At 39.3% G+C, this 27,511-nt stretch overlaps 1 protein-coding gene and 2 long non-coding RNA genes across 3 annotated transcripts; 2 read left to right on the top strand and 1 right to left on the bottom strand.

Moving 5' to 3' along the window:
• Nucleotides 1–2,453: 2,453 nt before the first annotated feature.
• On the top strand, nucleotides 2,454–3,180 carry LOC137464760 (uncharacterized). Its single transcript, XR_010994404.1, has 2 exons — nucleotides 2,454–2,582; nucleotides 2,890–3,180. It is a non-coding gene; the product is annotated as an uncharacterized lncRNA (long non-coding RNA).
• Nucleotides 3,181–4,661: 1,481 nt separating this feature from the next.
• On the top strand, nucleotides 4,662–7,213 carry LOC137465315 (uncharacterized). The gene is made up of 4 exons (XR_010994619.1): nucleotides 4,662–4,794; nucleotides 4,887–5,308; nucleotides 6,747–6,878; nucleotides 6,996–7,213. It is a non-coding gene; the product is annotated as an uncharacterized lncRNA (long non-coding RNA).
• Nucleotides 7,214–13,286: 6,073 nt separating this feature from the next.
• Nucleotides 13,287–19,407, bottom strand: NXNL2 (nucleoredoxin like 2). The gene is made up of 2 exons (XM_068176086.1): nucleotides 19,085–19,407; nucleotides 13,287–13,498 (listed from the first exon to the last, which is right to left on the bottom strand). Exons 1-2 carry the CDS (start codon nucleotides 19,384–19,386, stop codon nucleotides 13,330–13,332), a joined length of 471 nt encoding a protein of 156 aa, XP_068032187.1. The 5' UTR covers nucleotides 19,387–19,407; the 3' UTR covers nucleotides 13,287–13,329.
• Between the last annotated feature and the right edge of the window lie 8,104 nt (nucleotides 19,408–27,511).

Below are 27,511 nucleotides of genomic sequence, written 5' to 3' on the forward strand. Positions count from 1 at the left end.
GGACAACTTTGGCACTGATGATTTGCCAAATCACTAAACAGTAATTACCCTCTTCTTCCTCAGAACTTTTCCCCCCACAGCTCCCTTTCAGTAACAATTACACAAAAACACAACTCCCATTCATCTGCTTGCTAATCGTATTGCTTAAAGATAGCCAGCCAGCACTAATGTCTGAAGCTGCTTTCTTCGTATAAATCTATATAGAAAGTAGATTACAGTATTTCAAAGGAGCACGCAAGTTCAGGGCTCACACAATGACAGATAATTTTGGAGCTAACAGTGACTTAGCCAGAAAACAGTCTCCCAGTTACTTGTATTTCCTTTGCCAGCAAATGGTAGACCAGTTATGGACGATTAATAACTACAATCCTAAATAGATCCATTTATATGAGAACAACGCAGCAAACTGAGTATGGCTCGGTCAGCAGAGGGGGCAATGTGTAGGCTGACACAGCTCTTGAGTGTTCTGCTGCTGAAGGGTGAAAAATAGGGATGACATTGCCATCTCGTGGGAAAACGCTGAAGTGGAACGCGGCAAAGCTGCAGCCGGCTGATGCCGGCAAGGTTTGATAATCCTGCGGGTCTCGTTACAGCAGGCGCTTAAACCTCCTGACATTTTCGTTCCGTATGCTCAGATCACTCAGAGTTTAGAATGTGTGGCATGCTACAGGACCAGGAATAAATCTTTTCTAAAAAATTCGGAGTGTTGGCTACGGCTCAGAAGCATCCCCTTGAAAACCAGGTGTTTGAGGTCAGGATTCTCTTTTCAGAAAGAGCAGAGTGAAAAGCTAAAAAAAAAAAAAAAAAAAAAAAAAAAAAAAAAAAAAAGAAAAAAGTGTTTTAGCCTAAGAGCCCTGACACAGAGCTGTGCCTCTGAGAGTCAAATCCTGCTAAGACTGCTTTGCTTTAAAAATATTCCCTCTGTTCTGTCAACAAGCAGTTCATATCTCCTAAAAGTATAATTCATACTGTACAGAGTGATGGGATGGAGGTGATTTAGGGTTAGTTTCAGAGGATTTCTAAATTATTATGGACTTTATTGAAAAACATATTGTAGAGTGGGTTACTGTCCAGCCATGATGGTTGTGGACATTTAAAATGGGCTGTCCTGAGGAGTTACATTTCATAAAGAAAGTTGATTTTGATTTTTGCTCAGATCTCTTCAGAGAATCTAGTAAAAGATGAACTATTCAATTAGTAAACTCGAGATGAAGAAGAATGAGCAAAAGCAAGGAGGAGACAGGTTGGAGACAGGAAGGCCTAGGACAACCTAGCTTGGTTTTGCCTTAAGGAAAGCGGAATATTACTGGTGCCCAGGTATGTTTCTGATGTCTACATGGTTGCCCTGATAAAAATGCAGGACAGTCTCAGGATATCTTTATGAAGGACGCACACAGGCCTACAGGTGGGTCACTGTTAACAGCATATGCAGGATTGTTGTAGTAAGCATGGCTGCCAGAATATTAGCAAATAATAAACATTTTATTCTCCACACAAGAAAAATATTCCCAGCACTTGTCATCCACTGTGGGGAGCAGCTGCTAAGAACCATGGCAAAACTACAGAGGAATATATTAAACTAGATGTGTTCTGAGTTTAGAATGGATTGTTTTTCTTCTATTCGCCATATATATGCATGTACAAATGTGGGTAGGAACTGCAGTGGCTAAGTAAATCTTACACTCTCAAAGTCTTTGTTTAAACTGTCTCAATTTCAAGTTATTTGGGATGGAGGACACATGATGAGAGAACAAGCCATACCTTGCTCATACACCAGGTAGTGTTTTGAGGATTGAACTGGCTGGTTGTAAAGGTGAGATGGGCAATAAGAGGACTCTAACTGACCCATGCACACAGAAAGAAACTATTCAGACAGTTTTTGTCTTTCAGGATAACACAACAGAGAAGAAGGCAAGCACTTTAAAAAAAAAAAAAGCTAATTTACAGTGTTTCACCAGTAAAGTGTTTAAAGTGAGAAAAACATCAGCAATAATGATAGATAACCCAGGCAGATAATGCCAGCTGTCTTAAAGTTAGGAGCAAGAGGAAGTGTTTCAGGTCCACTTCTATTCAATTGCCAGAGCTCAACTAGAGGAAAGACGTGGTGCTGCAGTGTGCAGAGCAGTGCCTGGGTTTGGTGTGGTGCTAACCACAGCCCAAAGGCGCGGTGCCGTACCCCAGCCGCCATCCACCCTCGCCGTACCGCCGCAGAGCGGTGGTCAGAGCAGATCGGCTCCAGCTGCCGAAACAGAGCTGCCCTGCAAGCTCTCTGGTGGCCGCCACAGTCTCTTCTGAGTCCTCAGGGTCCATTCACAACATGGCAAACAGCCATAAAAATACCCTCTGCGTGCTCAGTGGCTGTTACCTGGTGCAGCAATTACCTTGTGGCTCCTTCTGGTATATCTCCTGGTGATAGAACAAGGTTCCAGTATCAAAAGAGAAATGAAGGCAGTACCTTGCCTCCCAGCTTTAACGGGTGTTTTGTCAAGTCTCTGGCTCACAAACCTTAGAATGCCTAGTTATCTGAGTCAATGGAGTGGAGCAGCTGTTCCAGTGTGGCCCCATCCCTCCTGGATTCTCAGGTAACATGCAGCGCCCAGCCCCTTCTGCTCCAGTCTCGGCTTATCCTTAGAATCCCAGTGTATCCCAACTCAGAAATACATGGCTGCAAGAAAAAAAATCTATTCCTCCTGCTCTGGATGATCCCATTCCTTTCACATGTCTCCCTAAATTCCTCATCCTAAATCAGCCATTTTCCCTTGTCTTCTCACCCCAGCCTAAGGTCTCTGTCCAGAAGCCAGTTGGTGCCTGCTCAGCTTTTCCTGCTCTACTGACACAGATACTGCTGCTCTCCCTCCCACACAACTACGCTGGCTCCTTCTTTCACAGAGGTTAAAAACCACAGGCATGAACTGCTTTTACCAGAAATCTGCCTGGGCAAGACACTGAGAGCAGGAGAGGAGAACATGTCCTGGAAAAATGGACACAGTAGCCACAGAACGAGAGGATTTAAGTATGTCTTTAAGAAAACCACCCAGTGTTTCTGTCTCTTTAAATGGGCTTAGAAGGTGACTGTAGTGACTATGCATCCTTCCTGGGTCCTATATTATGTCTGGTGTCATGTCTGCTCTGCAACTTCACCATATTTCTTGGAGTAAATGTTCTTTTCCTATACTGCAACTACATAACTTTTCTTGTAGTAACTATTTTCTCTCTTTTTTTCTTTTTTTAGGATATACATACATTTGTTGGTGTAAGCATGTAGCACAATTTGTTATGATGGCATTTTTCATTCATACTTCTCTGAAGAGAAAAATACAGATGTATAAAGGCTCAAGCTTATTTAGCAATTAAAGCTACAGGCCTTTTGGCCATATTTTTTCACAGTCACAGGAAAGTACCAATACTTTCTTGGTATTTCAGACCAAGAGAGCATAACTTCTCACAGTTTCTTACAATCAAATTCTCTAATGGAAAAGGCAATATGATTTTGTGAATTATCTGTAGACTCTTTAGCACAATTGTGCAACGAGTGCTAGCTGTAGTTTGGTAACCACTGGCTTAGGAATCAAATCACACCACAATTTGTGTTCAGGTCCTGGCATTGCTACAAAATTCACAGGAAACTTTTCCAGACACTTTCATTATGTCTTGTTTTCTCTCTCAGTAAAATGAATATAGATCACATCAGCTGCTTCCCAGGACTGTTAGGATGACTGGTGTTTTGATAATGGTGAAATCTGGGTGGATGTGACCAGAGAGGCACAGAGTGCCATTATTAGATTTTGCCATTAAGTAAACCCTTCCAGATTAAAATTTCAGCAAAATTTAAGGAAAGAAGATTAGGAAATAAAAAAAAAAAAAAAAAAAAAAAAAAAAAAAAAAAAAAAAAAAAACCAACCAATAACAGAAGAACTAAGAATGCTCATCATCTTTCATTAAACTATGTGTTTAAAAAAAAATTACCTAATGGTCGCAGAAAACCAGCAGATTTACCTACAAGAGAAGAAAGTCAAAGCAGTTATGCAGAAGAAAATAATTCTGCCTTTAGCTGCTGTCTTGCCTTCCATGAGCTGGTTAATGACATAGTCTGTCAAAATGTTTTAAAAAGCATAATGCTTTAACCATTTTGCTTGTGAAATTTTAAGCATCTCCCAGTCTAGTTTAGAGCTTTTCAGACTCTAATATTTGGAAGGAAAGGCTTGTTTTACTAAAACTAAATTAAAACATCGATTGCTTCATTGTTTCTCATAACAGATAATTTTTCCTAGTGGGCAAATCCTATTGTTTATTTGGAAAATGAACCTTAAAAACCTAACCTGTAGTCTGCTATTTTTCTTGTGCTTACTAGCTTCTATTTGTGAATCTATTACCTACTTTTGTACTAAACCCAATTGCCTTCCATTTATTTTTGCAGTTATGAGTCCTAAAAGAAAAAGCATTCTGCTTCTTATCATTGCTACTTCCATCAATTTGCCTTTTCTGTTGTTTTTGTATATAGCAACACAGCTCAAAATTTCCACTTGGTGCAAAATAATGCAAGAATATTGCTGTTCCACACTTGCAATAACCAGTTAAAAGAATCATAATTTCTGAACATGTAGATCAAAATGCTGATACTAGTACATTTTACATGGGAAATATAGTTTCTTTGCAACACTATAGGACCTATTTTAAAATGTATTTTCATCTAAAACTATGGTTAATGTTTATGTAAATTGTAGAAATGTTTCAAAGAGAAACAGGGTATAAGCTGAGAAAATGGTGTCCCTGGAGATCAGTGTAATGATTGTGGTGAGATCAGAGCCAGAGAGAAATATAAATTTCTGTGCTGTGGTGAAAATCTTTCTTCAATTATTTAAATCTCCCTTAAATCCTATTTTTAGATCTAAATTTAATTTAAATGGGGCAATGGACCTTGTTCAAGCAAAAGGGAGAATTTTTCTTCGAGAATCTGTCTGGTCTCATTTGGACATTTGTGCACTGCAGAGATGTGTAAGAATGTGATTTAGTTTTTCTCTGGAGACAATCACCTGCCTGTGACAGTGGTGATGAATGAACCTTCAGAATACTCTCTACAGTTTCAGATATGCCTATAACTAATAATGTGTTATCTCATCGTCTGAACTAGAAAGAAAAGAGGGAAGTGAATAAAAAATATTAAATGTTAAATTAATTTTAAATAGAAGCACTTTTTTGCTGTTGCCTTGGTTTTACACCAGAAACGTTTCCTGCTATGATAAACTTGAAGGATGAGAAATCTTAAGCATTCACACTGGGATCAGACAGTTACCTCGTAGAGCATCATGTCAGTGACATATTGCTTAAATATTTTTCATCCAGAGACATAAATTAAAGACTGACAAGCAATTCTCAAGTTTATTATCAGTTTTAGGCAAGGCAAAGAAATTTGGAGATCCATGAAACCTCATGGTGGTAGTACAATATTTCTTTAAAGAAGTGGTATTTTATCATGGGTGATCACTGTTAGGGAAAAAAGCCTTTGTGTTTCAAGGCTATTAAAAACCTAGCAACATGTTTTTTCTGCCTTTTTCAAATTTCAGAAAGCCATAATAAGGTGCAAGCTGTGTGAGTCTGTATTATCTTTTCAATAAAATAGATTATTAAGTGAGAGGTTAATTTTTCAAGACAGGCTCAAAGATAGAGGGATTCTTAGTGTGGTGTGTCAGGAATAACACCGGTAAGAGTGGAACTTTGCTAAAAAAAACCTGATAAACTTAGTAATAAATGAGTCATGAAATCAGCATGAGAGACAGATGACCAATTTTTAACTTTTTTTTTTTTTTAAGTCATGTATTTGTTAGCTTCCATTCCATCCTGGGTAACTGATATGAACTAGAAATGCTTACCTGTCTGATCAACATGCCTCTTTGCTTTCTTAGTTCTCAATTATTTATGGCCAATCATCAATTGTTTTACATCTATTTTTGAGGTCCTATAAAAGCAATTTAAGTCTAAAAGTAGTATACTGTTGGATAACTTAGTTTTTGTTTGCTTTAAGATTATCACCTTCTGGGGAGGTCACTTGGTATCAAGTGATATAAATCACTCAGTTCTGCCTATTTAAATCAGATACTTACATATGTATTGAATTTTTAACTTAATTTTCCATCCTAATTTCCCAATTGTAACTCACTGATTTAACTTTATATGTTCAGTTTTTAAAAGGGAGTCCATTTTTTATTTTAATATGCATTGTAACTTTGTGAATACAAATAAATGTCTGCTAGATTTTCTCTTACTATGCATGAAACTTTAGGAGATAATGTACTTCAGTTTAAAAGGGTAAGTAGAAGAGTGATAAATATGGATGACAAAAACTGGAGAAACAAGTGGAAAAATAAAGATTTTATGCTGAAAACTGGCAGGTTTCAGCATAAAACTACTAGGCCAGGGATAACCCCTGCATTAACTGACCCTGTGTTTAGCAAACTGGTGAGATTAAAAAAGCCTTTTCCTGAGTCCTCGGGAACTGACAGTCTCTTCTCTAGATAAAGCATTTAGGTGTTCAGAGAGGAATCTGAGCATCTTGGAGCAGCTGAACAGGTAGGATTTCCTAGAGGGCCTTAGCACAGAGTAAGGAGAGAGAGGGTGTAACAAATGCAGTTTACAATCTTTTTGTTCCTTAGCCTTCCCTAGAAAAAGACTAAGCCTGTCTGTTACTATTTGACAAGGACTCAAGTTTGGATTCTGTTGCTGGATTTCGGCTTCTCTGTACCATACAGAAAGCAGAGCCAATACAGAGGGGTACGGCTGGTCCCTCCATTCTTCATCCCTGCTTGTAGTTTGAGCTACTTTTGGTCTTTGGTCTACAGCAACAGATAGCAGCCTGAAGGCCAGGTTAATAGCAACTCCAGGTTAATGCATGTTCCCCCTCTCCTCTCTCCCTCCTAGTCAGGAGCAGATGCAGATGGCTGTGCCTCTTGCTAGCTTGCATAACTCTCAAACACCCCCTCCCTTACTATTTTAAGTAGAAGAGACCCACCCATGTTCCACTTCAATAATCACCTGAGCTATATCCAGCATGATAATTACACCACCCTCCTGAAGACAGAAGAATGCTTCTGGAAGCCCAGCAATATTGGATTACCTTCATGAAATGCAGCTGGACTGTAGCAACAAATTATTTGTCAATAAGTACAGTTTATCATCAAGTACAGCTGAAAATAAACTGTGGCATAACCAGACTGCACATGAAGGTCCCATCAAGTTCTCTTCTTTAAGCTCTTACAGATGAAACAAATACTTTCTAACATAGCTTCAAGAGCCCTCTCTCTTATACTGCATATTGTGTTTTGGCATCTGACCACTGTACAAGAATGTTCTAGATTGAGATTGAAAATAAATACCTCAATCTAATGTCTTCCTTCAAATATCAAGTGCATCATGACTTTTTAAAACACATCTGGTAAGCAGATTACAAACCACAGCTCAATTTGTGAGCAAGAAACATTCTGCATGGACTCACAGAGTTGAGCTCATTTGGTCAGAAATTTCCAAGCTTAAAGTGCAACAGAACATAAATCACTAAGCAGTGGCCTATTAGAGACTACTAGAGGCCTATTAGAGCCTAAGAGGCTACTGCACTTTTGTGCATTCTTACACAAAATACCTGTCATACTGCAAACACAGTCTACTTTACAGATTCTGGTCAGGCAGGAGGTTATAGGACAGCTATAGGACGGAAAGGAGAAAGGCTCAGTCCTCTATCAGTACAAACCATGACATACCACAACTCTAGTAGAGTTTACATACATATACAGCAGATACAAACTGCTCTGTGAAGGGGATTGATATGTCAAAGCAGCATCATCTGTATAGAATGATGTTCAGCATCATCTGTAGAGAATGGTGTTTCAGCAGATGTACGCATTTCTTCCTGATAACCCAGAAACTGCATCCATGTGAACTCACAGCCCTCTGTCCAGCTTCTCCATCTCTCACTTGTGATGCTGCTGTGTCCTTGATCCAATTTTGACCGCACCAAGGGCTGCTTCCACATACCAGCCAGAAAGTAGTTTAGTTTTGGACATTGCTAGAAGATTCAAAGTTGGCACTTTGTCTCTCCATTTAGCAGAAAGTCAAAGGTTTGAAGTTTTGAAATTTATTATCATCTAATTGAAGGGTTTGAAAGGGGGCTTGTTTTGGCCAATCTTGTTCATTTTTAAAGAAAGTCACACCATCTTGAATGCAGGATAACTGAAACAAATATAGTAGAATTTTACCATCACAACCCCACAATTGTTGCAGCCAAGTTTCACCAACTGCAAACTTCTTTCATAGTGTTAGAACTACTTCAGCCTGAAGCAGTTAGTTCTGTCTTTCTTCTTTTCACATGTGGGATATTTCTGCCTTGGTCTCTGCAGCTGATCTCTCCCTGTGCAACGCACACAATAAAATCCTCCATATACTCAAATTCTTGCATGGTCTTAAATGTGGAATTGTTTTGATTTCTTTTGGAGGAGGTGATAATGTGTCAACTTCAAATATACATGGAGATACGTGTTAATGTGAATACTCTTCTAAGGATAGGTGTTAAGGTATCACTAAAAGCAGCACTCTTCACAAGCACAACTAGCTGCAGCATATAGTATGGATGCAGGGAAGAGAGTATGTACTCTTCAGTGTTGATAAGCAAAGCCAGGACTGGGACCCCAGGATTCAGTCAAGATCTTAACTCATCCCCCTTGCCTGCCCGTCATTCTCCGCTGTTTTTACCAGACAGGACTATATGTGATAGCAGCTTCGTGAAATTGTAGAGAGGAAGTAGCTAGATGTAGATCATAGAATTTTGCTTTGGTGATGCCAACAAGATACAGCTGCATTCCAATTTATGTAGACTGCACTGGGTCACAACTGTGTATGCATTGGCATTGCACCAGCATACCTGGAGCTTCAGAGCACCCTTCAAACATCTCAGTCTTCAGAGATGTATTATACTGGGAGAAGCCAGGGGCAGAGAGGCAGAGTCGCTCGCACAATGAAATAGAGATTATAACCCCCAATGTACAATCTGAGGCTGGCAATATTGCTATTAATTTCCAAGTAAGAAATAAGCATAATCAGTAGATGGCTGCATTAATGAAAAATGATTAAAAACATCCTCTTCTGTGCTTAAATAGGCTAGCTATCTGTTGAAGAGAACTTAAGATTTTGACAGTCCTTCTAGAAACATGGATGCCTTTCAAAACCAAACTGAAGCTACTGCCAAAGAAGAGAATCTCAGTAAATGGCCTTGTTCTGGGACAAAGACCCACTTATTCAAATCAAATAACTTCCTTTGAAAATAATTTTGATCCAAGCATAACATATTAGTAAATTTTACGTTTGCATGGGAAATGTGCCTTCAGGAAATGTGCCCTCATGTTATACTTGGGAAAACAGTAATCTCTGAAAAATATGTCCTTTGATGTCCTGTGCATGCACTTAAGATTATTTGTACAAGAAGGATTGGGGAGGTTTGGCTACTGCCTATGTAAAATGGTTGTTTATTGTTCTAAGAATCTATTGATTTTTCAATGTCTTATAAATCCAAGTAGGTAGAGTTACTGGAACAGCCAGTACAAACACTTCTAGGACAGTGCTTGTATCTATTTACAACCTGCTTACAACTTTTGTTTATCTGTTTGATAAGGGCTCCCATTTCAGTTCCTGCCCAGAGAGAAATCTACATAAGAACACTCCTGTGCCAAGTTTCTTCAACTTCTCTTTGAAGTATTTCTTTGGGACTGTACCACTATGCTTAAATGCAGGGTTTTTTGATAGAAATAGCACCTTCCATAGCAACTTCTTCACCTGACACTGACAACATTAATTAATATCGGAGAGTCATGAGATTGATCATTGAACCTCATCTACTAGAGAAATTTAAATGACATTGAGGAGTTTCTATTTGTTATTGGTCATTTATATGTCCATCTTCACAGAAACTGACAGAAAAAAATTTAGGGTTGCCCTTTTTTTAAATATTGCCTGCAGAGAGAACACATAACTGTTAAACTTTTATCAGTGTCTGGTTTTAACAAAAAACTCAGCTGTGGAAAAGGCAAAACCAGGCTGTGCACAGGGTGGAAATGAAATGAAAAGCAATAAAACCCTGTCATGTATGTACCAATTACTACTTGGGTTCTGCAGAACATATGTTTGCAGTCTAGATTTAACTCATATTGCAGGAAGAGCTACTGATATTTTGTATGTACTCTCAGCTGAGAAGAAAAGTGAAAGATTAAGTTAGTATTAAAAATGTATATCAAGATATCATAACAGCATTTCAAGGAATTTTCAAGTATCTACTTTAGGTTTTTTCCTTTAGCCCAAAATATCATAATTGAAGAGTTTAGGTGAATAAACAGAGATTAAACACTCCACCCCACCTCCTTTCTATGCACATATATATATATTTAAACATATCATAACAGTATTAAATTTGACAACAGCAGCTCTGGAGGAGGAGGAAGAAACATTTTTTTCAGGAGCACAGTTAAGGAATAAAAGGAATAAAAGATTAACAAAGAGAGAGATGTTCATTGCCTTTCTGATGTTTTTTCATGTCTGAATTTGCCACCAGTCTGCTTTGCCTTTTCCTAAAGTAAGAGTCAAAGGACAGCCTGCAGCATTCACCTTCAGCAAGGCTCTACCAGATTCAGGCTATCTGTGTAATTCACAAAGTATCATCTTACAATCCTTGCCATTTTTCATAGTAAAGTAATTGTCCATAAAGTCTACAACAAATTTAACGTCACTGGATCTTATGCAATCTTAGCATATATTGATCCATAAATGATTTACTAATAATGGATAATGTCTTGTCCAGTGGAATTAGGAAGAATGATCCTCCTCTTAACTTTACAGCTTTTTTTAGTTGACTCCTTTAAAAAGGTGCAGCATCAACCAGTATCACTATGCTACTGTCTATTGTTGTATTTTAAAAATGAGGGGTTTTTCCCCATTCCACGGAAAATTCACTAATATTCAAGGTGACTGTAACTAAAGATAGAGGGTAAAAAGTCATCAGTGAACTGAAAAAAAAATTTAAGAAAGTAAAGGGACAATTCTGTACATTCTAAGATGAGTACACTGTAAAGAACACACATTCCAAGTAATAAGAAGCCTTACAGATGACCCACTAGGATTTGCTTCTCTAATTTCACAAGTTATTGCTAATAAGAAAATATTTTCCACTACTTCATCTGTACTTCTGCTACATCTGTACTTCATCTAGGTCAAACATGGATTATTTCCACGGACAAGGAAAACAATTTTCTGGTATTCCAAACACTGATGTGCAAAACCAACAGTCCTTGATTGAAGTCACATCAGGCTTTTTTTACAGTATATACCTTTGTTTCATCATTACAAATTCTAAGCTGAATTTTATTTGGAACTTGTGTTACTTAATTTGTGTTAATTATCCAAAGGGCCTAAGTCCATCTCTGTTATAAAATACTGAGTTCTTTCATATATGTGCATATAGACAAACAATTAATCAAGATATCTTGGCTGAAGGAATGCCTGACACCTGGTAATAGGGTGCAGTGGATACCTTTGCTATATAAATTATTCCACATTCAGGTAACCTATCTTAAAACTTTTGGAAAAATTTCAATTAATTTTTTTCTCATTTTATATTTGAAATATATCTGTTAGGTGGTTTCATACCAGCAGGCAGACCTTACATCTCACTTGCCCAAAAAATTTACTAAGGAGCTTAGCATTCATTAGGAAAGACCATGAATACTACTTATATGGTGAGATGGCAAAAATTAGAAATTGTCTGTGGTGTACCCAGATGTAATTTTAAAGGTGCTCAGAACTCACAGATCTGCTGAAGACTTTCTAGAGTTATTATTTTTAATTTAAAAATCAGTTTCTCTGGTGTACTTGCTTCTTACCTACTCACACACATTAAATTTCGGACCCACTCTGTTAAGTTTTCTCATGGTAAGGCAAATGTACCTCAACAAACCATAGAGACAGTCATGGATGGGGTCAATAAGCCAATAACTGCAGATGGGACATTGCAATCAACAAAACAAGGCTGAAGTGGTAACCCTTCAAGGACAGGCATGCAAAGAACTGTCTGCAGGACAAGAACACTCTGAGGAATCGGCACTCTCGGGTGACTCACGGAAATGTCTCTACACTAATGCACATAGCCCAGGGGATGGACAGGAAGTCAGAATTCTCGGGGCAGTTAGGGGACTGTGACCCCCTTCGGGTCACAAAGACTTGCTGGGACACTACACACAACTGGAGTGCTACAATTGATGGATGCAGGCTCTCTTGCTCCAAATTGAGTCAACCAGACTTCAAGCTTAGTAACGTAAGTGCTTGTAATGGAAACAATAACAACTGTGTTAAAGTCTTTAAATTCTAATCAACAAACACTTGTCTTGCATGGGGAAGTGGGTTTTTTTGGCCTATTAATTGCATGAAGGTCTGGGCTGGGACCCCAACCATGAAGAGACAGCAAATCAAGCTGTGCTTTAGATACAATATGAGCATTCATCAGAGACACCTGGTATAATTTCTTGATGTCTCCTTCTACATATTTTGGCCAAAGAAAAGATGGAAAATGGTTTCTTCTTAACCTGACCTGATGTTAACTTGGGAGCTAACATCATATAACCATAGAATGGCTTGTGCTGGAAAGGACCTCAAAGATCCTCTAATTAGAATCCTTTACATAGCTTATAGGGCAACATTTTAAAATCCAGGGGTAAGGAAAACTGAGCAGAACTATAAATAAATATAAATAAATCCCATAAAAGTAAAATAAAGTAGAAGAATATTTCTTCAGTACTGACAAATGTGTTCTATTTAAAATTCTTTACATTTTCCGATTATTCTTGTTAAGATAGGTAAGGAAATACATGAGACATATTTCATAAACAGTAATTTATTAAAGCACACAGTTTCATTTTCTTAATAAAATGCGTTAATCGCCTGAAAAAAAACTCATCAATAAATAGATTTTTTGCATTTATTTTTACTGTGTTGACTTTGTAAAGTAAGTGTTTGCATAGATTTCACAGGTTTCTATTATTACTGTCGAAACAGCCTATTCTTCTGAAGTTCTTCAGTATTATCTGGAACACTGTGGTTCATATTAAATACCACAGATATAACAATACAACAATGATTGCATTTTATGATACTGGAATAACTGGTCCTCAAGTCAAACCCAATATTTGTTTACAAGCAAAGATAAATAAATCTTACCCTTCTCATTCTGAACAAAGCAAGAGTCTTTTCAGAGCTCTAACAACTTTTCCACAATGCTTTTTCTTGCTTTTATTTGTCAACATTTTAGCTAGAAAAATTCTGAAAGATATCTGCAGCTTCAAGCCAGTTCCGGAAACAGGATAGCCCTTTGTCTCTGATCTGTTTTCTTCCCTTGTCAGTAATGACTTCTCCTGTTTGTTTCACAATCACCAGTTTAGGAATTGCTGTGATGTTGTATTTCTTCTTCAGATCACTGTGGGAAAAAATAAAAATAAAACACACCATTAGGAGCATTTTAAGAAAACTCCTCGTGTCTTTACAAATGCTACTCTGTCCAGGACACATGGGAGATCAGAAGTGATAAGTGCCTGGGCTTCCTCAGAGTTTGAGGCAGAGCACTGGGTAGTGTAAGGAGATGAACATGGCTGTAGCTGGAAGCCTACACTGTGAAATGTAGTTCTGAGAGTTCAGAGAGCTGCAGCATCCTTCCTGTAAATGCTCATCACTGCTGCCTGCAGTTTCCACAGGAGCAGAGGCTCTTGGAGATGTAAAAGACGTCCATAGAAGCAAAGTTTGATAAACTCTTTCACTTTTTTTTTACTAGTCCAAAACAGATGTCATTCTGGGCCCTTTTTACAGGACAGGAGAAGGATCTCACTTAGATTAGCATTTGATATTCATTCCCCTACAAATACATGAGTGTCCCATAGTGCTACTTCCTGCAATCACCATTAAAGAAAGCATGATGAATAATCTTTTTGTGTAAATGGAAGAGACTGAAAATATTCCTTAAACTCCCTCAGTGAAATGAGCATTCTACATACAGAAAAGTGAGCAATCAAAATATTTGGAATAAGAGTCACTCATTTGTGTGGTCAAAGAAAAAATTTCTGCTCCTCCTCTGCACCTTTAGAAGAACCAGAGGACAAACACAAACCAGGCAATAAGAGAATAGTCAAATTCCAAAACACTAAAAACATCTCTCTCAAAACATACTTGAAATACCAAATTTAAGTATGCTGCCTGAGCGCTATCACCACAAGCAAGAACATTTGCTGTATGAGGTTCAAAAGCCAAAGAAATTTGAATAGAAAAAAAAAATGAAAAATGTCGACATAGTTAAAAAATGCTTGACACTAATACATAGACATCCTCAATGATTTCCTGGGACAAAAAAAAAAAAAAAAAAAAAAAAAAAAAAAAAAAAAAAAAAAGACTTAAGTGAAATACTGAGCTAGATAAGGCATTCCTGAAACATGCCTTCCCTTCTGTATTTTTCCTTAAGGGAAGAAAATCAACAGGTGAAGGACACTGCTCTGCTGTTATGTTGGCTGAGCAATAATGCAGGAAATACTACGGAAGCAGCAGTAATGGGTATGGACCAGGTTTGCTTTCTCAGTGAATTGTGACATACAAGCAATCGATCAACAATCCTCATATACCTTTCCAAAATCTGCTAAAACAGTTGAGGAAAACACATTCCAAAGCAAGTAGGCATAGAAGCCATGTAAAACTACTATCACCTCATACCACCTGTGGTAACAAACAAGACAAACAAGATGGTGGAAGACGCATTTTATTGGTTCAGTGAATGATAAACACAATTGTAGTAGAGACAGAGCACTAGGAGACTGAAGGTAATTTGGTATGGAGACTAGAATCTTACACTTTACTTTCCTAAGGGAATGCATATATCCAGCTCAGCATGGCACCTTGTTCACACAGCCTTAGGGCGGAAGGTTGCTTGCATCAAACCAGACTGAAGCATGCACAGATTTCGATTACATTTGCGTGGAGCTTTCAAAATCGATGGACCTGAAGAAGGCTCAGAAATAGTTCTGCAGACAATTCTTCTTAATCACTGTGTACATAGGTACATGTGCTTACAAAAATGGCTTCTTAAAACTTATTAAGATCATTGTCTCCAACAGGGACCTAACATCCCATGACTCATCTGCACAAATCACATATGTGCCATGGGACTAACTCCAATGGCAACTCATGGTATCATTAAACCATAAATAGAAATAAAACCCAATGACATTAAGACTCAGGCAAACTGGAAGTCATAGCCATTAGTCAGATCTTTTTTTTCTTATGAGAAGGCTGGATGAAAGTTTCTGAGAGCACAGATTTTGTATTTCTGATAAATTATTTCAGATAATACTGACATTGGCTGGGAGCTAATTTTCTTCACAGCAGCTCACATACCAAAACAGCACTGATACCACACCAGTGTTTTAGCTATTGCTGAACAGTGCTTATGCAGCATCAGGGACTTTTCTGTTTCTCCTGCTATCACGCCAGTGAGTAGGCTGGTGGTGCACAAGAATCTGTGAGGAGGCACCACTGGGACAGCTGATCTCAAATGCCCAAAGAATGTTCCATACCACCTAACGCTATGATTAGCTGTAAAAGCTGAAGAAAGAAGGGGGAAGGGACCAACATTCAGAGCCAGAAGATGTATCTTCTCATGCAATCATTACAAGATGAGGCTTCCCTGTGCTGGAAACTGTTAAATATCTGTCAGTGAATGGGAATTAGTGAATGAATTTCATATCTTGCTTTGCCTGTGTATCTTTACTTTTGCTTTATCTATTAAACTGTCTTGATTTCAACCCTAAATGTTCTGACTTTCACCCTCCACATTCTCTCCCCATTCCATGGGGGCAGGGAGTCACCCAGCAGCTGTCTGGGGCCTGACTGCCTACCCAGGCTGAGACACAGCACAAGTATCTTTATATAAGGGTTTAAGACCTATGTGCAAGAGCATTCTTGAGATGAAGACAACACGGGGCAGATATAATATAATCTTGGGAAAATAAATGGTAAATTTTATACACATGTGTAATGTGATATCTGACAACACTTATATAACAGCTTAATTATAACAGCTTTATAACAATTATAACAGCTTTCACTTGTGAAAGAGATGGGCATCTTTCTCATCTGCTTCTAGTAGTATGCCCTGCAATACACAGCTGTAAGTATTTTCTTTTAGCTGTGAAATTCCTGCATTGTTAAATCTTAGTCATAAGCATGCACGTCACATGCTTAGGATTCAATTTTAAAGTGTCTGCTGAGATTTTGCAATAGCAGTCTAAAAAGTCTAAGAACTAAGCAATCACTCTTAACTGCTCAGATACTTAACATTATTCTACCTTTGTTTTTTAACACCCCACCCTCCCCAATGTTTCTACAGGTGCCAATCCACCCTCATACATAAAGCTTCCTAATATAAAATGTACATAGAACCTTCTAGTTTCCTTTTATGGGCATTTTCTATGATTCTAATTTTTACTGAGCTGTATAGGCCAACTCAGTAAATACCTGCCTACTTGGAAGCCTGCAAGAACTACTGTACACAGCAGGCACCCTCAAAAAAACTGATGCCTTCCACCACAGGGTTCAGTACAAACACAGCAGTATGTCTTTGTGGGCCATTATCAAAACATCAGTCCTTTCTAACAGTCTTTGTTGTTGACATGTTCTGTCCAACACCTGCTTTTCCTCTCTACTACCCTCTTTCTCTTCCAAGTCCTACCAGACTGTCTTCACACTCCAAGAATCAAAATACTGTGTTTCAGGCAACAAAAAAATTTTACATTAACCTGCAGACAGTAAAAGGATCAGGAGCAGTATTTCCTATTAGTCATGCCACAGACCACATGAAGTGGTAAAGGTGCAGTCACACCTCTGGAAAGTAGTCATGACTGACATCATGGAAGAGTCTGGATATCCTGCTTTGACTTCAGTATTTTGCTTCTCTGAAGGTAGGTTTGACACTGCAATGTTAGGCTCTACACACTACAAGTACGAGTGCTGGCTATTTCTTAAGACAAAATTCACCACCAATGCTTCTGCTGTTGAAAAGTATTTTGGATTGCATACTTAAATTTGGCTCTGTTGTGTCTAGAAGAGACATCAGTCTATGCTGCAGTTATGTACCTTAAACACTGAAGCAACCAACTAGGATATTTTAAACACACTGAAGATATTAAATGCCTTCTTTACACAGTCAAAAAACAATAGCCAATTCAATTAATTGCTATGAAACTTTTAAAATATTAATAAATTTTAAAATATTAATAATACAATTATCTTACCCACTTATGAAAAATCATATTCTTAATTAGAACTAGTATCTATCCAGAATTATAGTTTGGATTAGTGACTACACATCTGCTCTAAGTCTACAATGATTCACCAATACCCCTGACACCAAACTACCAGTTAATCCAAGCTAAGCACCTTGAACAGCTCCACACAGTCCTTTATTGTTACACGCAAGAAACACAACTTCAAAAACATTACTTGTTCATATCCCTCTCCACTCAGTAAACCACTGTGATCTCACAATCACCTGGCAGGAGAAGCCATGCTTCTCTACAGAACTGTGAAGGACATTACAGGATGCCACAGAAAAGCCAATTAAACCATCTCTTTCCCTCCACTCCGCATTACTTGAACAAGAGCAGTCAGAAATAGACCTCTAATCCACAGAGGATGAAGCTGTAAGGACATTCCTATGGGCCATGCTGAACAGCTTGCTGAGTGCAGGGACTTCAAGTGCTATGTTTCCATCAGGAAATTTGCCTGCATTCTATTATGATTAGTAGATATCAAATACAATTACTGCCTGGGAAGACGGTAGAGAACTATGGAAAACAATATTTAAGCCAGTGGGAAAAAGGTCTAACATAAATTGGCAGTGGGCATCCAGAAATGAGCCAGGTAGCACACTGGGATGGATCTATAATTAAAAGGAAGGATAGAAGTTACTAGAAGCACTAGAAAAGAGTTCTTTCTTAGAAGAATTAATTTGGCTGCAAGTTTTATTACCCAATCTACATTTAAAAGTCATATTACTTCTTGGTTTTGGTACCACCTGGAAAAAAATTTTCCACAATCAACTCACTTAAAGAGCGGGGAAAAAATCCCTTTATCAATAATTATATGTATTTCAAGTGTCCAGTTACAGCCATTTCAGTAAACCTGAACATCTTACTTGTCCTCCTGTAATCCCAGTCTATACTTATAGGAGCTAAATCAGATTTCTGAAAGTCATCCAAATGAGTCTCCATCCTTGACTTAGGTCATCCAAACATTTCTTGGTATCATCCTTCACCCCGTTACTTATATACAGTCATGCCCTTTTCCTCTGTTGTCGTGAGCAAGCTGCCTACAGGAATGTCATTTTGGAAACTGAACAGCACAGGAATTTTACACCCCAGTTACCAGGTGCAGTATGCCACAGCTAAACTCCAGTTGATACTGTATCTGTCTGAAATTCTCCACAGTTTGCTCTACTCCAAGTAGTTCAGTTACAAGTTTTCCTGCATCTTCATTTGCCTTTTCCCAGTGCACTAACATAGACAATGCAGACCAGCCTTAGTAACAATTACCACCGTGCTGAAAAGCTATCATTTGATTCTTACTTGCCATTAATTTGTTTTTACCTCACGCATCTCTTTAACATATGACGTCTTTACTAACTCTTGTTCAAAGATCTTTTAGTTTCCAAACGAGGCGCACAAAACCGCGTTCTTAACGTATGGGACGGGCCAAAACCAAGTGAGCAAGCAGTGTGAGAGCCAGCGGCAGCCGCGGCTTGGGGCGGGGGCACGGCCGGGAGACGCTGCAACCTGGGCTCCAGGGACTTCAGCGGGAAGGCAGGCGCGGGCTAACGGGACAGAGGCGGAGGTTCCGGGAAGCTGCTATATTTCGGCTGTTCGAGTGCCCCCCGCCTGCCCCCTCCCAGCCCTCTGTCAAGGGGCGCTGGCCGTGCGCTCCCGGCAGGGCCAGACCGCCCTGGCCGGCGGCTGCCGCCCGTACTCACTGCTTGTAGGGGTCATGGAAGGGCAGGGCCAGCCAGTCTCCGTGCATGGCGTGCATGTAGCCCGTCATCTCCTCGGCGCTGTGGTCGGAGGAGATGAAGACGACCTCGAAGGGGGCGGGGGGCTCGGTCTCCTCCAGTAGCTCCGTGTAGAAGTGACAGAGTACGGGGGTGAAGTCGCGGCACGGCGAGCACCAGCCAGCGGAGAAGTACAAGCCCACGACTTTGTTCTGCAGGGCCTCTTCGGGCTCCACGCTGCGGCCGTCCTTGCTTACCAGGAGCCGCCCACTGAACACATCCACCATGCTGGCACCGCCGGACCCGCGACGGGCACCGCGGCGGCCGCCAGCCCGAGCGCTCCCCAGGCGCGCCGCTGGGCGGGACGCGCCCTCCTCCCCGCAGCGCCACAGCGCTCGACAGACACGCCGCGACACCGCCACCGTCCCAAGGCGCCGCCGCCGCCGCCGCCGCTTTATAGCGCCCGCCACCGTCCGGGCCCGCCCATCGCCCAGCGCAGCCAGGGAGACGCGGCCCCTTCCCCCTGCTCCTCTGAGCGCCAAGGCGGCTTTCAGAGGAGCTAAGTACGGCTCGAGGCTTGCTGTAGATGCCGAACTTGCGATAAATTTAAACAGTAATCGCGTGCGCCAGGCCCCTTCAGCTTGCCATAGAGCTCGCTGCCTCTCTCCTGGAGGTCTCATCACAAGGCTTAGACAGTTTTGGCAATAAAAAAAACCCTTTCCTTTTTATTATCAGACGTCCAGCACTTTTTTTTTTTCCCCAGCATGGAGAATTATCTGAATTCTGGATGTAAATGGGGCTGTTTATTCTCTGTCCCAGTAGATAAGAGGAATTCTCATTTTATTCCATTGAAACTTATCCTGTGCTCGGGTTGAATTATGTTTTTTTCCTCCAGCTGACATTGAGTTAGAAATTAATAAAAATTGTATTACAAATATGCAACATTTTTTTCTGCCTAAAGCAACCTGCAAAAACAGAAATGAAAGATGATTTGGTCATAGAGGTATTACTGTTTAATTAAAGGATCATGATAGGGTGATAATCAAACCTAGTACATTTTGTCCTTTCCATGAACTGTGCAAAACCCAATTAAAAATAATTTATCTTTTAAAAAATCAGTATTCCCCAAAATAAACTCTAGTGTTTATAGTGGATACTTCAAGTATTTAATGAAGCTAGCTTTAAAATATTTCACATTAAAAGTGTGTGTACAAGTGCATTCCAGGATTCACTCTTCAGTTTTCCTCATTTTAATCTGCAGCCTCTCAAAAATCCGTCAATTTTACGTACAGAAAAGACAAAACTGTGACAAGTATATATTATGATTCAAATACTGAACACTAGAATGGAATGGACATTAATTATGATGAGTGCTTGGTTGGGTAAGTTGCAACCAAGTTTATAGTGAAATTAAAGTCCAATTTCTACATCTGATCATCTTCTGACCATATAGTATGAACACTGAGAACAGCAGTACTTCAAGTCAGAATTCCAGTTTAATTTGTATTGAAATACACTGAGCACAAGTATTCTACCCCACATTTATTTCCTTTTGAGGTCTTTTTGAAATGTGCTTTTCTTCCATTGACTTGCCAAAAAATTTTGTTTGCCTATGTTCTGTCCTGAGTGAAAAAGAACATGGTATAATTTAAAATAGTTGAACATGTGAGAGAAAGCACAAAGATGAACCTCAGATGTAACACAGCAATCTTGGGGGTTCTTTAATAGGCTCATCAAAACTGGTTGTAGGGTCAGTTTGAATTGGGAGCTGCATTCCTGCCATTTCTCTTACCCCTTTTGCCTTTTATTATGAAGATATACTGCTAATTAAAAGACTGTTTCTTGTGCAAAAGTTCACACATTAAAAAGAAAATAGTTCTTTCATCCTTTTCTAAGAGATTCTTTTGCATTAATCTTTACAAAGCAGGCCTTTTTATTTATTTTCAAGTATATCTGGAATAATGTTACTTCAATTCTGATATTCTACTGGAAAACCAAAAAGAATTGCTTAGGTTTTTAAAAAGTAGCTTTTATTCAAATACTGTATTTCTCCATTTTTCATGGAGAGTTAAACTACATTGTTTTCAAACCCAGATACTCATCTGCTTCCAATACAGAACTGCCTTTTAAAACAACGTAGTCCTCCCATGTGTCACATCTCCTATCAGTCCTTTCTCCAAATTTTGAGTGCTGTTTTGTGCAGTTCCCCAGTTCAGAACCTGGAGACGGATGTCAAAAGTAGAAGACAAAAGGAGCCATGAAGGTTGCCTGTTCTTAAAATAGCACAGGTGAGAAATTAGGCTCACTTGAGTTTTTGATTTGCCATTCTGCCTGCCTTTGTGAAACCATTGTGAACAGGATGGAGTCAAAGCATATGGAGCCTGTAGAATCACCAAAAAATGGAAAGAAGTTTCCATACAAGTTCAGGCTACCATGGGTACATTCTTGATATTCCAACCAATTTCTCCTTCCATTGGTGGTGAAAGTGTATTTTCTCAGGTATTATGAGCAGAAGCAATGACACAAGGAACCTGCCAACTGTTCCATCTATACAGATTAGAAAGCTGGTTAGCCAGAAATAGGGCTGTGCCATGAGAAAAGAACATACTGAGATTGTCTTTGAGACTTCTAGGCATGGAGAAAAAAATTGATAACTACATACATCTCCCTGGGGGGGAAGAGCTGGACATACATGACAGTGATATTAAACTTCTTGAAGCTCTTTGAGGAGCAGCTACTAGGCATGAGGAACCAGATACATTCCCTCAGGAAGCTTAAGGTGATCAACTCTCTAAACATATCAAAGATTCACTGAAAATGCTGCATAACACAGAAAATCTTGTCTTGCACCTGCCTTTGATTTGAATCCAGAGACATTTCTCCGTGATACTAATATGGACCAATAAGAAATGTCTCACTTTATGATTCATACCAAAGAGACTTAAGACCTGTTTCAGTTAGAAATGTCTTCTAGGATTGTCTTGTTAGAGGTGTTAACACCATGGTGATTTATTCCATCCCCTAATCTCCACTTGGACTGAAAATAATGGAGCTTCTTTACACAGAACCTGTGGTCCTGTCTCAAGGTACTGTGTTAGCTCTGATGTGACACTATCAGAAAATCTGCACACAACATTCATCCAGTGGAAGCCTCTGGGGAATTCCAGGATAAAATTAAATGAAAACTTCCTACCACAAAAAAAAAAAATGCATTTATGATTTTGCTCGAAAAGAGTTTTTTATTATTGAATTTACTTTACTATTTCAAGATAACAGTATTTAGTCCTGTCTTTAATCTGAACCAAAGACTTTCCATTTATTTGTGCTTCCGTTGCAAAGATTATCCTACTTTCCTTGTGAATTTTGCTTCAATTAACACTGAAGTTAATTTTATATCCAGATTTTGACACATAATTGAGAATTTAAATAAGAAAACATGAAGAGCCTGAATCATAAATTCTTGCTTTTCATTATCAAGGGCAGCATGCTGAGAAAGAGCTGTAGGAGAAATGAACTGGAAGTAAAAAATGTTCAGACTAGATGACTCCTAAATAATATAAGAAAATACAATATGCGCTGAAAGCAAAGTAATTCCATATACCTATTGTGGCAGTGTTAATGTCTCTATAAGCTATACGTGAGATAAATTGTGAGAAGGTTCTGAAAGCCTGTCTAGGTCTTCAAGGAGGATACCCATTGCTCTCTCCTTCATGTACCTTCTTCACAGCTGGCACAGGTCTGAGTAGTAAAGAATTTGATCCAATAGACATTTGCAATAAAGAGTCTCTTAAAACTTGTGTTATATGCATGATGTTGGATTTTTAAGTGAAAATGTATAGAACACCAAGTCTCAATCTGCTTATAATTCTTAAGCATTCTGTAGGAAATGCATACCATCATAACACAGTTGATGTTGGCAGGCTGTATATCCATCCAGTGAGAAGCCATAAGGCAAAGGCTGACTAAGTTCACTCAAAGGAGAGTGTGACCTGCATGAGGGCTTGTTGGCTCTATGTTCAATTAATCATTAGCGCACCACCTACTTAATTATACCCTGATGAAAACATGTAAGTGACAAAACTAATGAAGATAAACTCTGGTTGGGCAGTACTGTATGTAGTGCAATCCCTGAAGAAGTCATATTAGCCACAGGCCTTGGTGAATCCCATTATGTGTCAATACTAACCAGACAGAAGATCAGACACCAAAGGAGACCAGAACACACAGAATAAAGGAAATACATCAGTGGATTGAAGAGTTAAATTTGCAGCAATCATTGATAAAATTTTGTAAAGTAGCTGGGTTTTTAAAATTCATTTTCATAATACATAAAAATGTGCTTTGCAAGAGAGAGTTATAATCTGAGATATTAGTGAGAAAGCAGACAAAGTTACTTACCACAGTGTATACAGTAAAAAAAAAGGAATGCCAAGTTTCTTGATCTCAACCCAACACATTAACCAATGAGCTGGGGAAAGGAGCAAGTCCACAAAGAATTACTGAGCCAAAAAAATTAAATTTTACTATATACAACCTGCCAACTAAAGTAGTTATTGCATATTCATAGCATTCCTTAGAGCTGATGCATTTGGAACACCTTTTCCTCAGCTGGGTTCAGGGTCTTGTGACACAGTCATCAGTGAGAGAGATATGTAGTGAATGCTCCTTCGTGATTGCTCTTAGAGCTGTTTCCCCTACATAACCTGCAAACACAAAAGAAATAACACTATATTTTCTCAAGTAGGAAAATTAATCAAATAAATATCACACTTTTTTATTTTTTAAATTACTATTTTATTAATTTTATTTTAACTCTTTGGTGCCTATTGCAGCAGATATCAAGGGTTACCTGTTAGGGAATCTTACTTTTCCTTCCTAAGAGATATTGGGATGTAGCTTAGCATTCTTACCACAAACACATCTACCATCATCAAGACTGATGATACAGTACAGAAGATACTGTAAGGTATATCTCCTTTTCTTTTGTTTTCCTTTTTTGAAGCAACAGATTGTTAACAATAAGAGGCAATAATTATCAGAGAGCAAGCACTGTGCAGGTGAGGCCTCACTTTGGGTCCTGTGTGCAGTTTTGGATGCTACAATATAAATAAGACATTAAGCTATTAGAGAGCATCCAAAGGAGGGTAACAAGATTGGTGAAGGGCCTTGAGGGGAAGCTGTATGTTGAGTGGCTGACGTCATTTGGTCGTTCAGCCTGGAGGAGACTGAGAGGAGACCTCATTGCAGGAATGGCCTGAAATTGTGTCAGGGAAGGTTTAGGTTGGATATTAAGAAAAGGTTCTTATCTCAGAGGGGCCTGGGCACTGGAACAGGCTCTACAGGGAAGTGGTCACAGCAGCAGTCTTACAGAGTTCATGAAGCATTTGGACAATGCTCTCAGGCACAGGACAGGGTGTCCTGTGCAGGGCCAGGAGATAGACTCAATGATCCTTGTGGGTCCCTTCCAAATCAGGATATTCTGTGGTTCTACAATAACTATTTTTTAAGTAAAAATTTGCAACATTAAGTCTGGGTCCCAGTTTAATGAGCATTATTGGTGTAAATAAATAGCACATATGGAAAGGGTGAAAGAACACTCTTACAAATATTCAAAAATTAGCTGGATTTGAGAGTTTGCAAGGAATATTTTTTCTTTTAATCAGGAAATACTGCAGCCTATTAACGGATTCATACTATGCAAAAAGACTGTTATGGGAAGTGCAGCAATTATGGGTACATTCTTTCCATTTTACAGATTTTGAATTTAGCAAAGGTGTATGAACTCCTTGCAGTACAAAAAGCCTGATTCAATGAAACTTTTCATCTAACTTTATCCTGAGTAGTGTATCTCAAATAACCAAGTACTAGATAGCCTAAATATCAGAGCTGTAACTTTTCTGACTTCCAAACAGGTATGCCAGGGAAACAATGCAGTGTCACCTAATATAGCAGCAGCTGCATGGCAAAAAGGAACAACATTTGCACCTGCAGAAATGGAAAAATACTGTGGTAAAATTCTGTTCTGGTTCATTTGCAGCCTTTTGGCAGTTTAATGTAGGAAAGCGGACATTAAGGGTTTTGGGTTGTGTTTTTTTGCCTGAAGAGACTTCTGACTAGATGCATTCCTTTCAGGGTCAGAGCCATTCAACATAAGATCCTGCATTTATGTGCCTTATGAGAAGTGTAGAGCTGCTTTTGAGTCTTCCTGCAGAATCTAGCTCAGTCCTCTACAGCTGCTAGCAACTATCACCTAATTCTACTTTTTTGTCAGAGTTTTTGATTGAAGAAAAAGGTCAGATTGCCAGAAGCACTGTGCTACAAGGAGGGACTCCAGAATTTTAATAGCAGTTTCAGTTGCTTTGAGTAATTTGATAGCTGCATGCAAAAGTAATTGGCATCTGCACAACCTCTTCTGGCAAAACTTGAATAGTCTTCAGTTGTGGAAGGGAGAGTCTGCATCTACTCCTGCCCACCTTGTTAGCAGCCTCTCTTCTAGCTAGACTGACTGAATGATTTCATTAAACCTTGTATTTTAGGTGATCATTTATTAGCAAAAATAGGACCGGGTCCTAGAGAAGCCAGTTTAAGTTTTACAGTGCTGAAGCTAGAATATTTCTGCCAATAACGAAGCTGACAATGCATCTATGCTGCAGCTGACAGCAGGAGTAAAACTGTTAATAAGAGTTTTGGCAGAGCATATTGACCTCACTGCAGTCACTTGTCTCGCAGGTTTGCAGATAGCTTCTTAAGAGTTTTCTGTCTCCTTTTCAGCAGAAATGCTGAAAAGCATGCTCCTTTTCATAAGAAATATCTGGTTTTGCTGTTTGAATTAATGGAATATTCTTTTAAGGCTGGGATTCATTGTCATTTATATTGTACATGTTTTATCTAGACACTATAAAATCCCAAAGACCTTCCCCTTGCACAGACATACATAGAATATATAACATTCTGTAGCCTGTAGTATCATGTGCTCTGATTTTAAAATCATTAGAAACACAGAAATAATTGAGAAAGCAATGTCACTAAATAGGCTGAAGACTTCACTACAAAGTCCCCCAAAAAGTAGCCTAAGAAGGTAAGACCTATTTCTTTTGTTGACAATGAGTTAAAAAAACCAGTGATTGTACTTTAGAACTCTGAAATGACCACTTCAAGGAATGACAGGTGTCAAAGACTCAGGTTTCACATGCTAGCTTCTGTGCCTCATGAACATTGACTTTCATGTAATTTTCATGGGCATCCCTGCCCAAGGTGGGGGTTTGGAACTAGGTGAACTTACAGTCTCTTCCAGTCCAAACCATTTTATGATTCTATCATTTTCAGTTACATAGAAAATAATCTTGGGCAAGGAAAAGATAAATCATACATAATGTTGTAGTGTAGAATAAATCCTTATGCTATTATGGTGAGTTAACCTTGCATGACTGTCAGAAGCCCACTCAGTTGCTCTCTCAGTCCCCCTCCTCAACAGAACTGTGGGAGGAAAAATATTCATCAGTTGAGATGAAGACACAAACATTGCTTACTAAGTACCATTGAAGGTAGGACAGACCTAACCAAGGGAAAATATTTTTTTGCGAATTAAAAATAGGAGTAGGATGGTAACAAAGAAAGACCAAACCAAAAATATCTTCCTCCTTGTGTCAGCTACCTGCTACGACCTCAAGCAGTCGAAATGCACCGGTCAGCACTGCCCGTATGAGACCAGGTGGCCAACATGGTCCGGGTACTCCAGGGGTTGGCAACTGCCTCCCTGGTAATGCTGATCGCTGCGGCGTGGGTAACGCAGCTTTGGTAGCTTCACATGCTGAGAGTGAGACGAAGGGACGAGAGAAGGGACTCTGTTTGCGAGCCCAAAGAACTTTTATTCCCCCATGCGTGGTCGGAAGCAAAAGCTTTCTGAGCAAGATGCAATTCAAAATGCCGGAGAACAGAGGGTTACAACTGATTAAATAGGGGGTGGGCGGACAGGGATGGAAACCCATCTCACCCAATGGGGAAAAACGAGATATGGTTTCACAACCAATGGTGACATAACAGAGGTGGGCACAGCGTTCTGGGACAAAAAGAAAGGCTAAGGTGGGGTGATTGTTGCATTAACTTTCATGAAGAAGCTGGGAGTGGTGGCATGATTGACACCTGACAGGAAGTGAACAAACCTTGACTGACAGAACCAAATAAGGAGACCCCCGGGAGGAGTGAGAAGATTGACAGTTAACTGTGGATCCGAGCAGTGGGAAATCTCCGGGTAAACAACTTGGAGCAAACCACTGTGAGGGAAAGGTAGGGGTGTACAGGGAACGTACCTACTAACATTAATTAAACTCCTGACTAAACCAACCCACACCACAACACTCCTTCCTCTTTTTCCCAAGATCAACTTCAGTCCTGAATTTTCTACCTCTTCCT

The sequence above is a fragment of the Anomalospiza imberbis genome, chromosome Z, assembly GCF_031753505.1.
Source record: "Anomalospiza imberbis isolate Cuckoo-Finch-1a 21T00152 chromosome Z, ASM3175350v1, whole genome shotgun sequence".
Taxonomy (NCBI): domain Eukaryota; kingdom Metazoa; phylum Chordata; class Aves; order Passeriformes; family Viduidae; genus Anomalospiza; species Anomalospiza imberbis.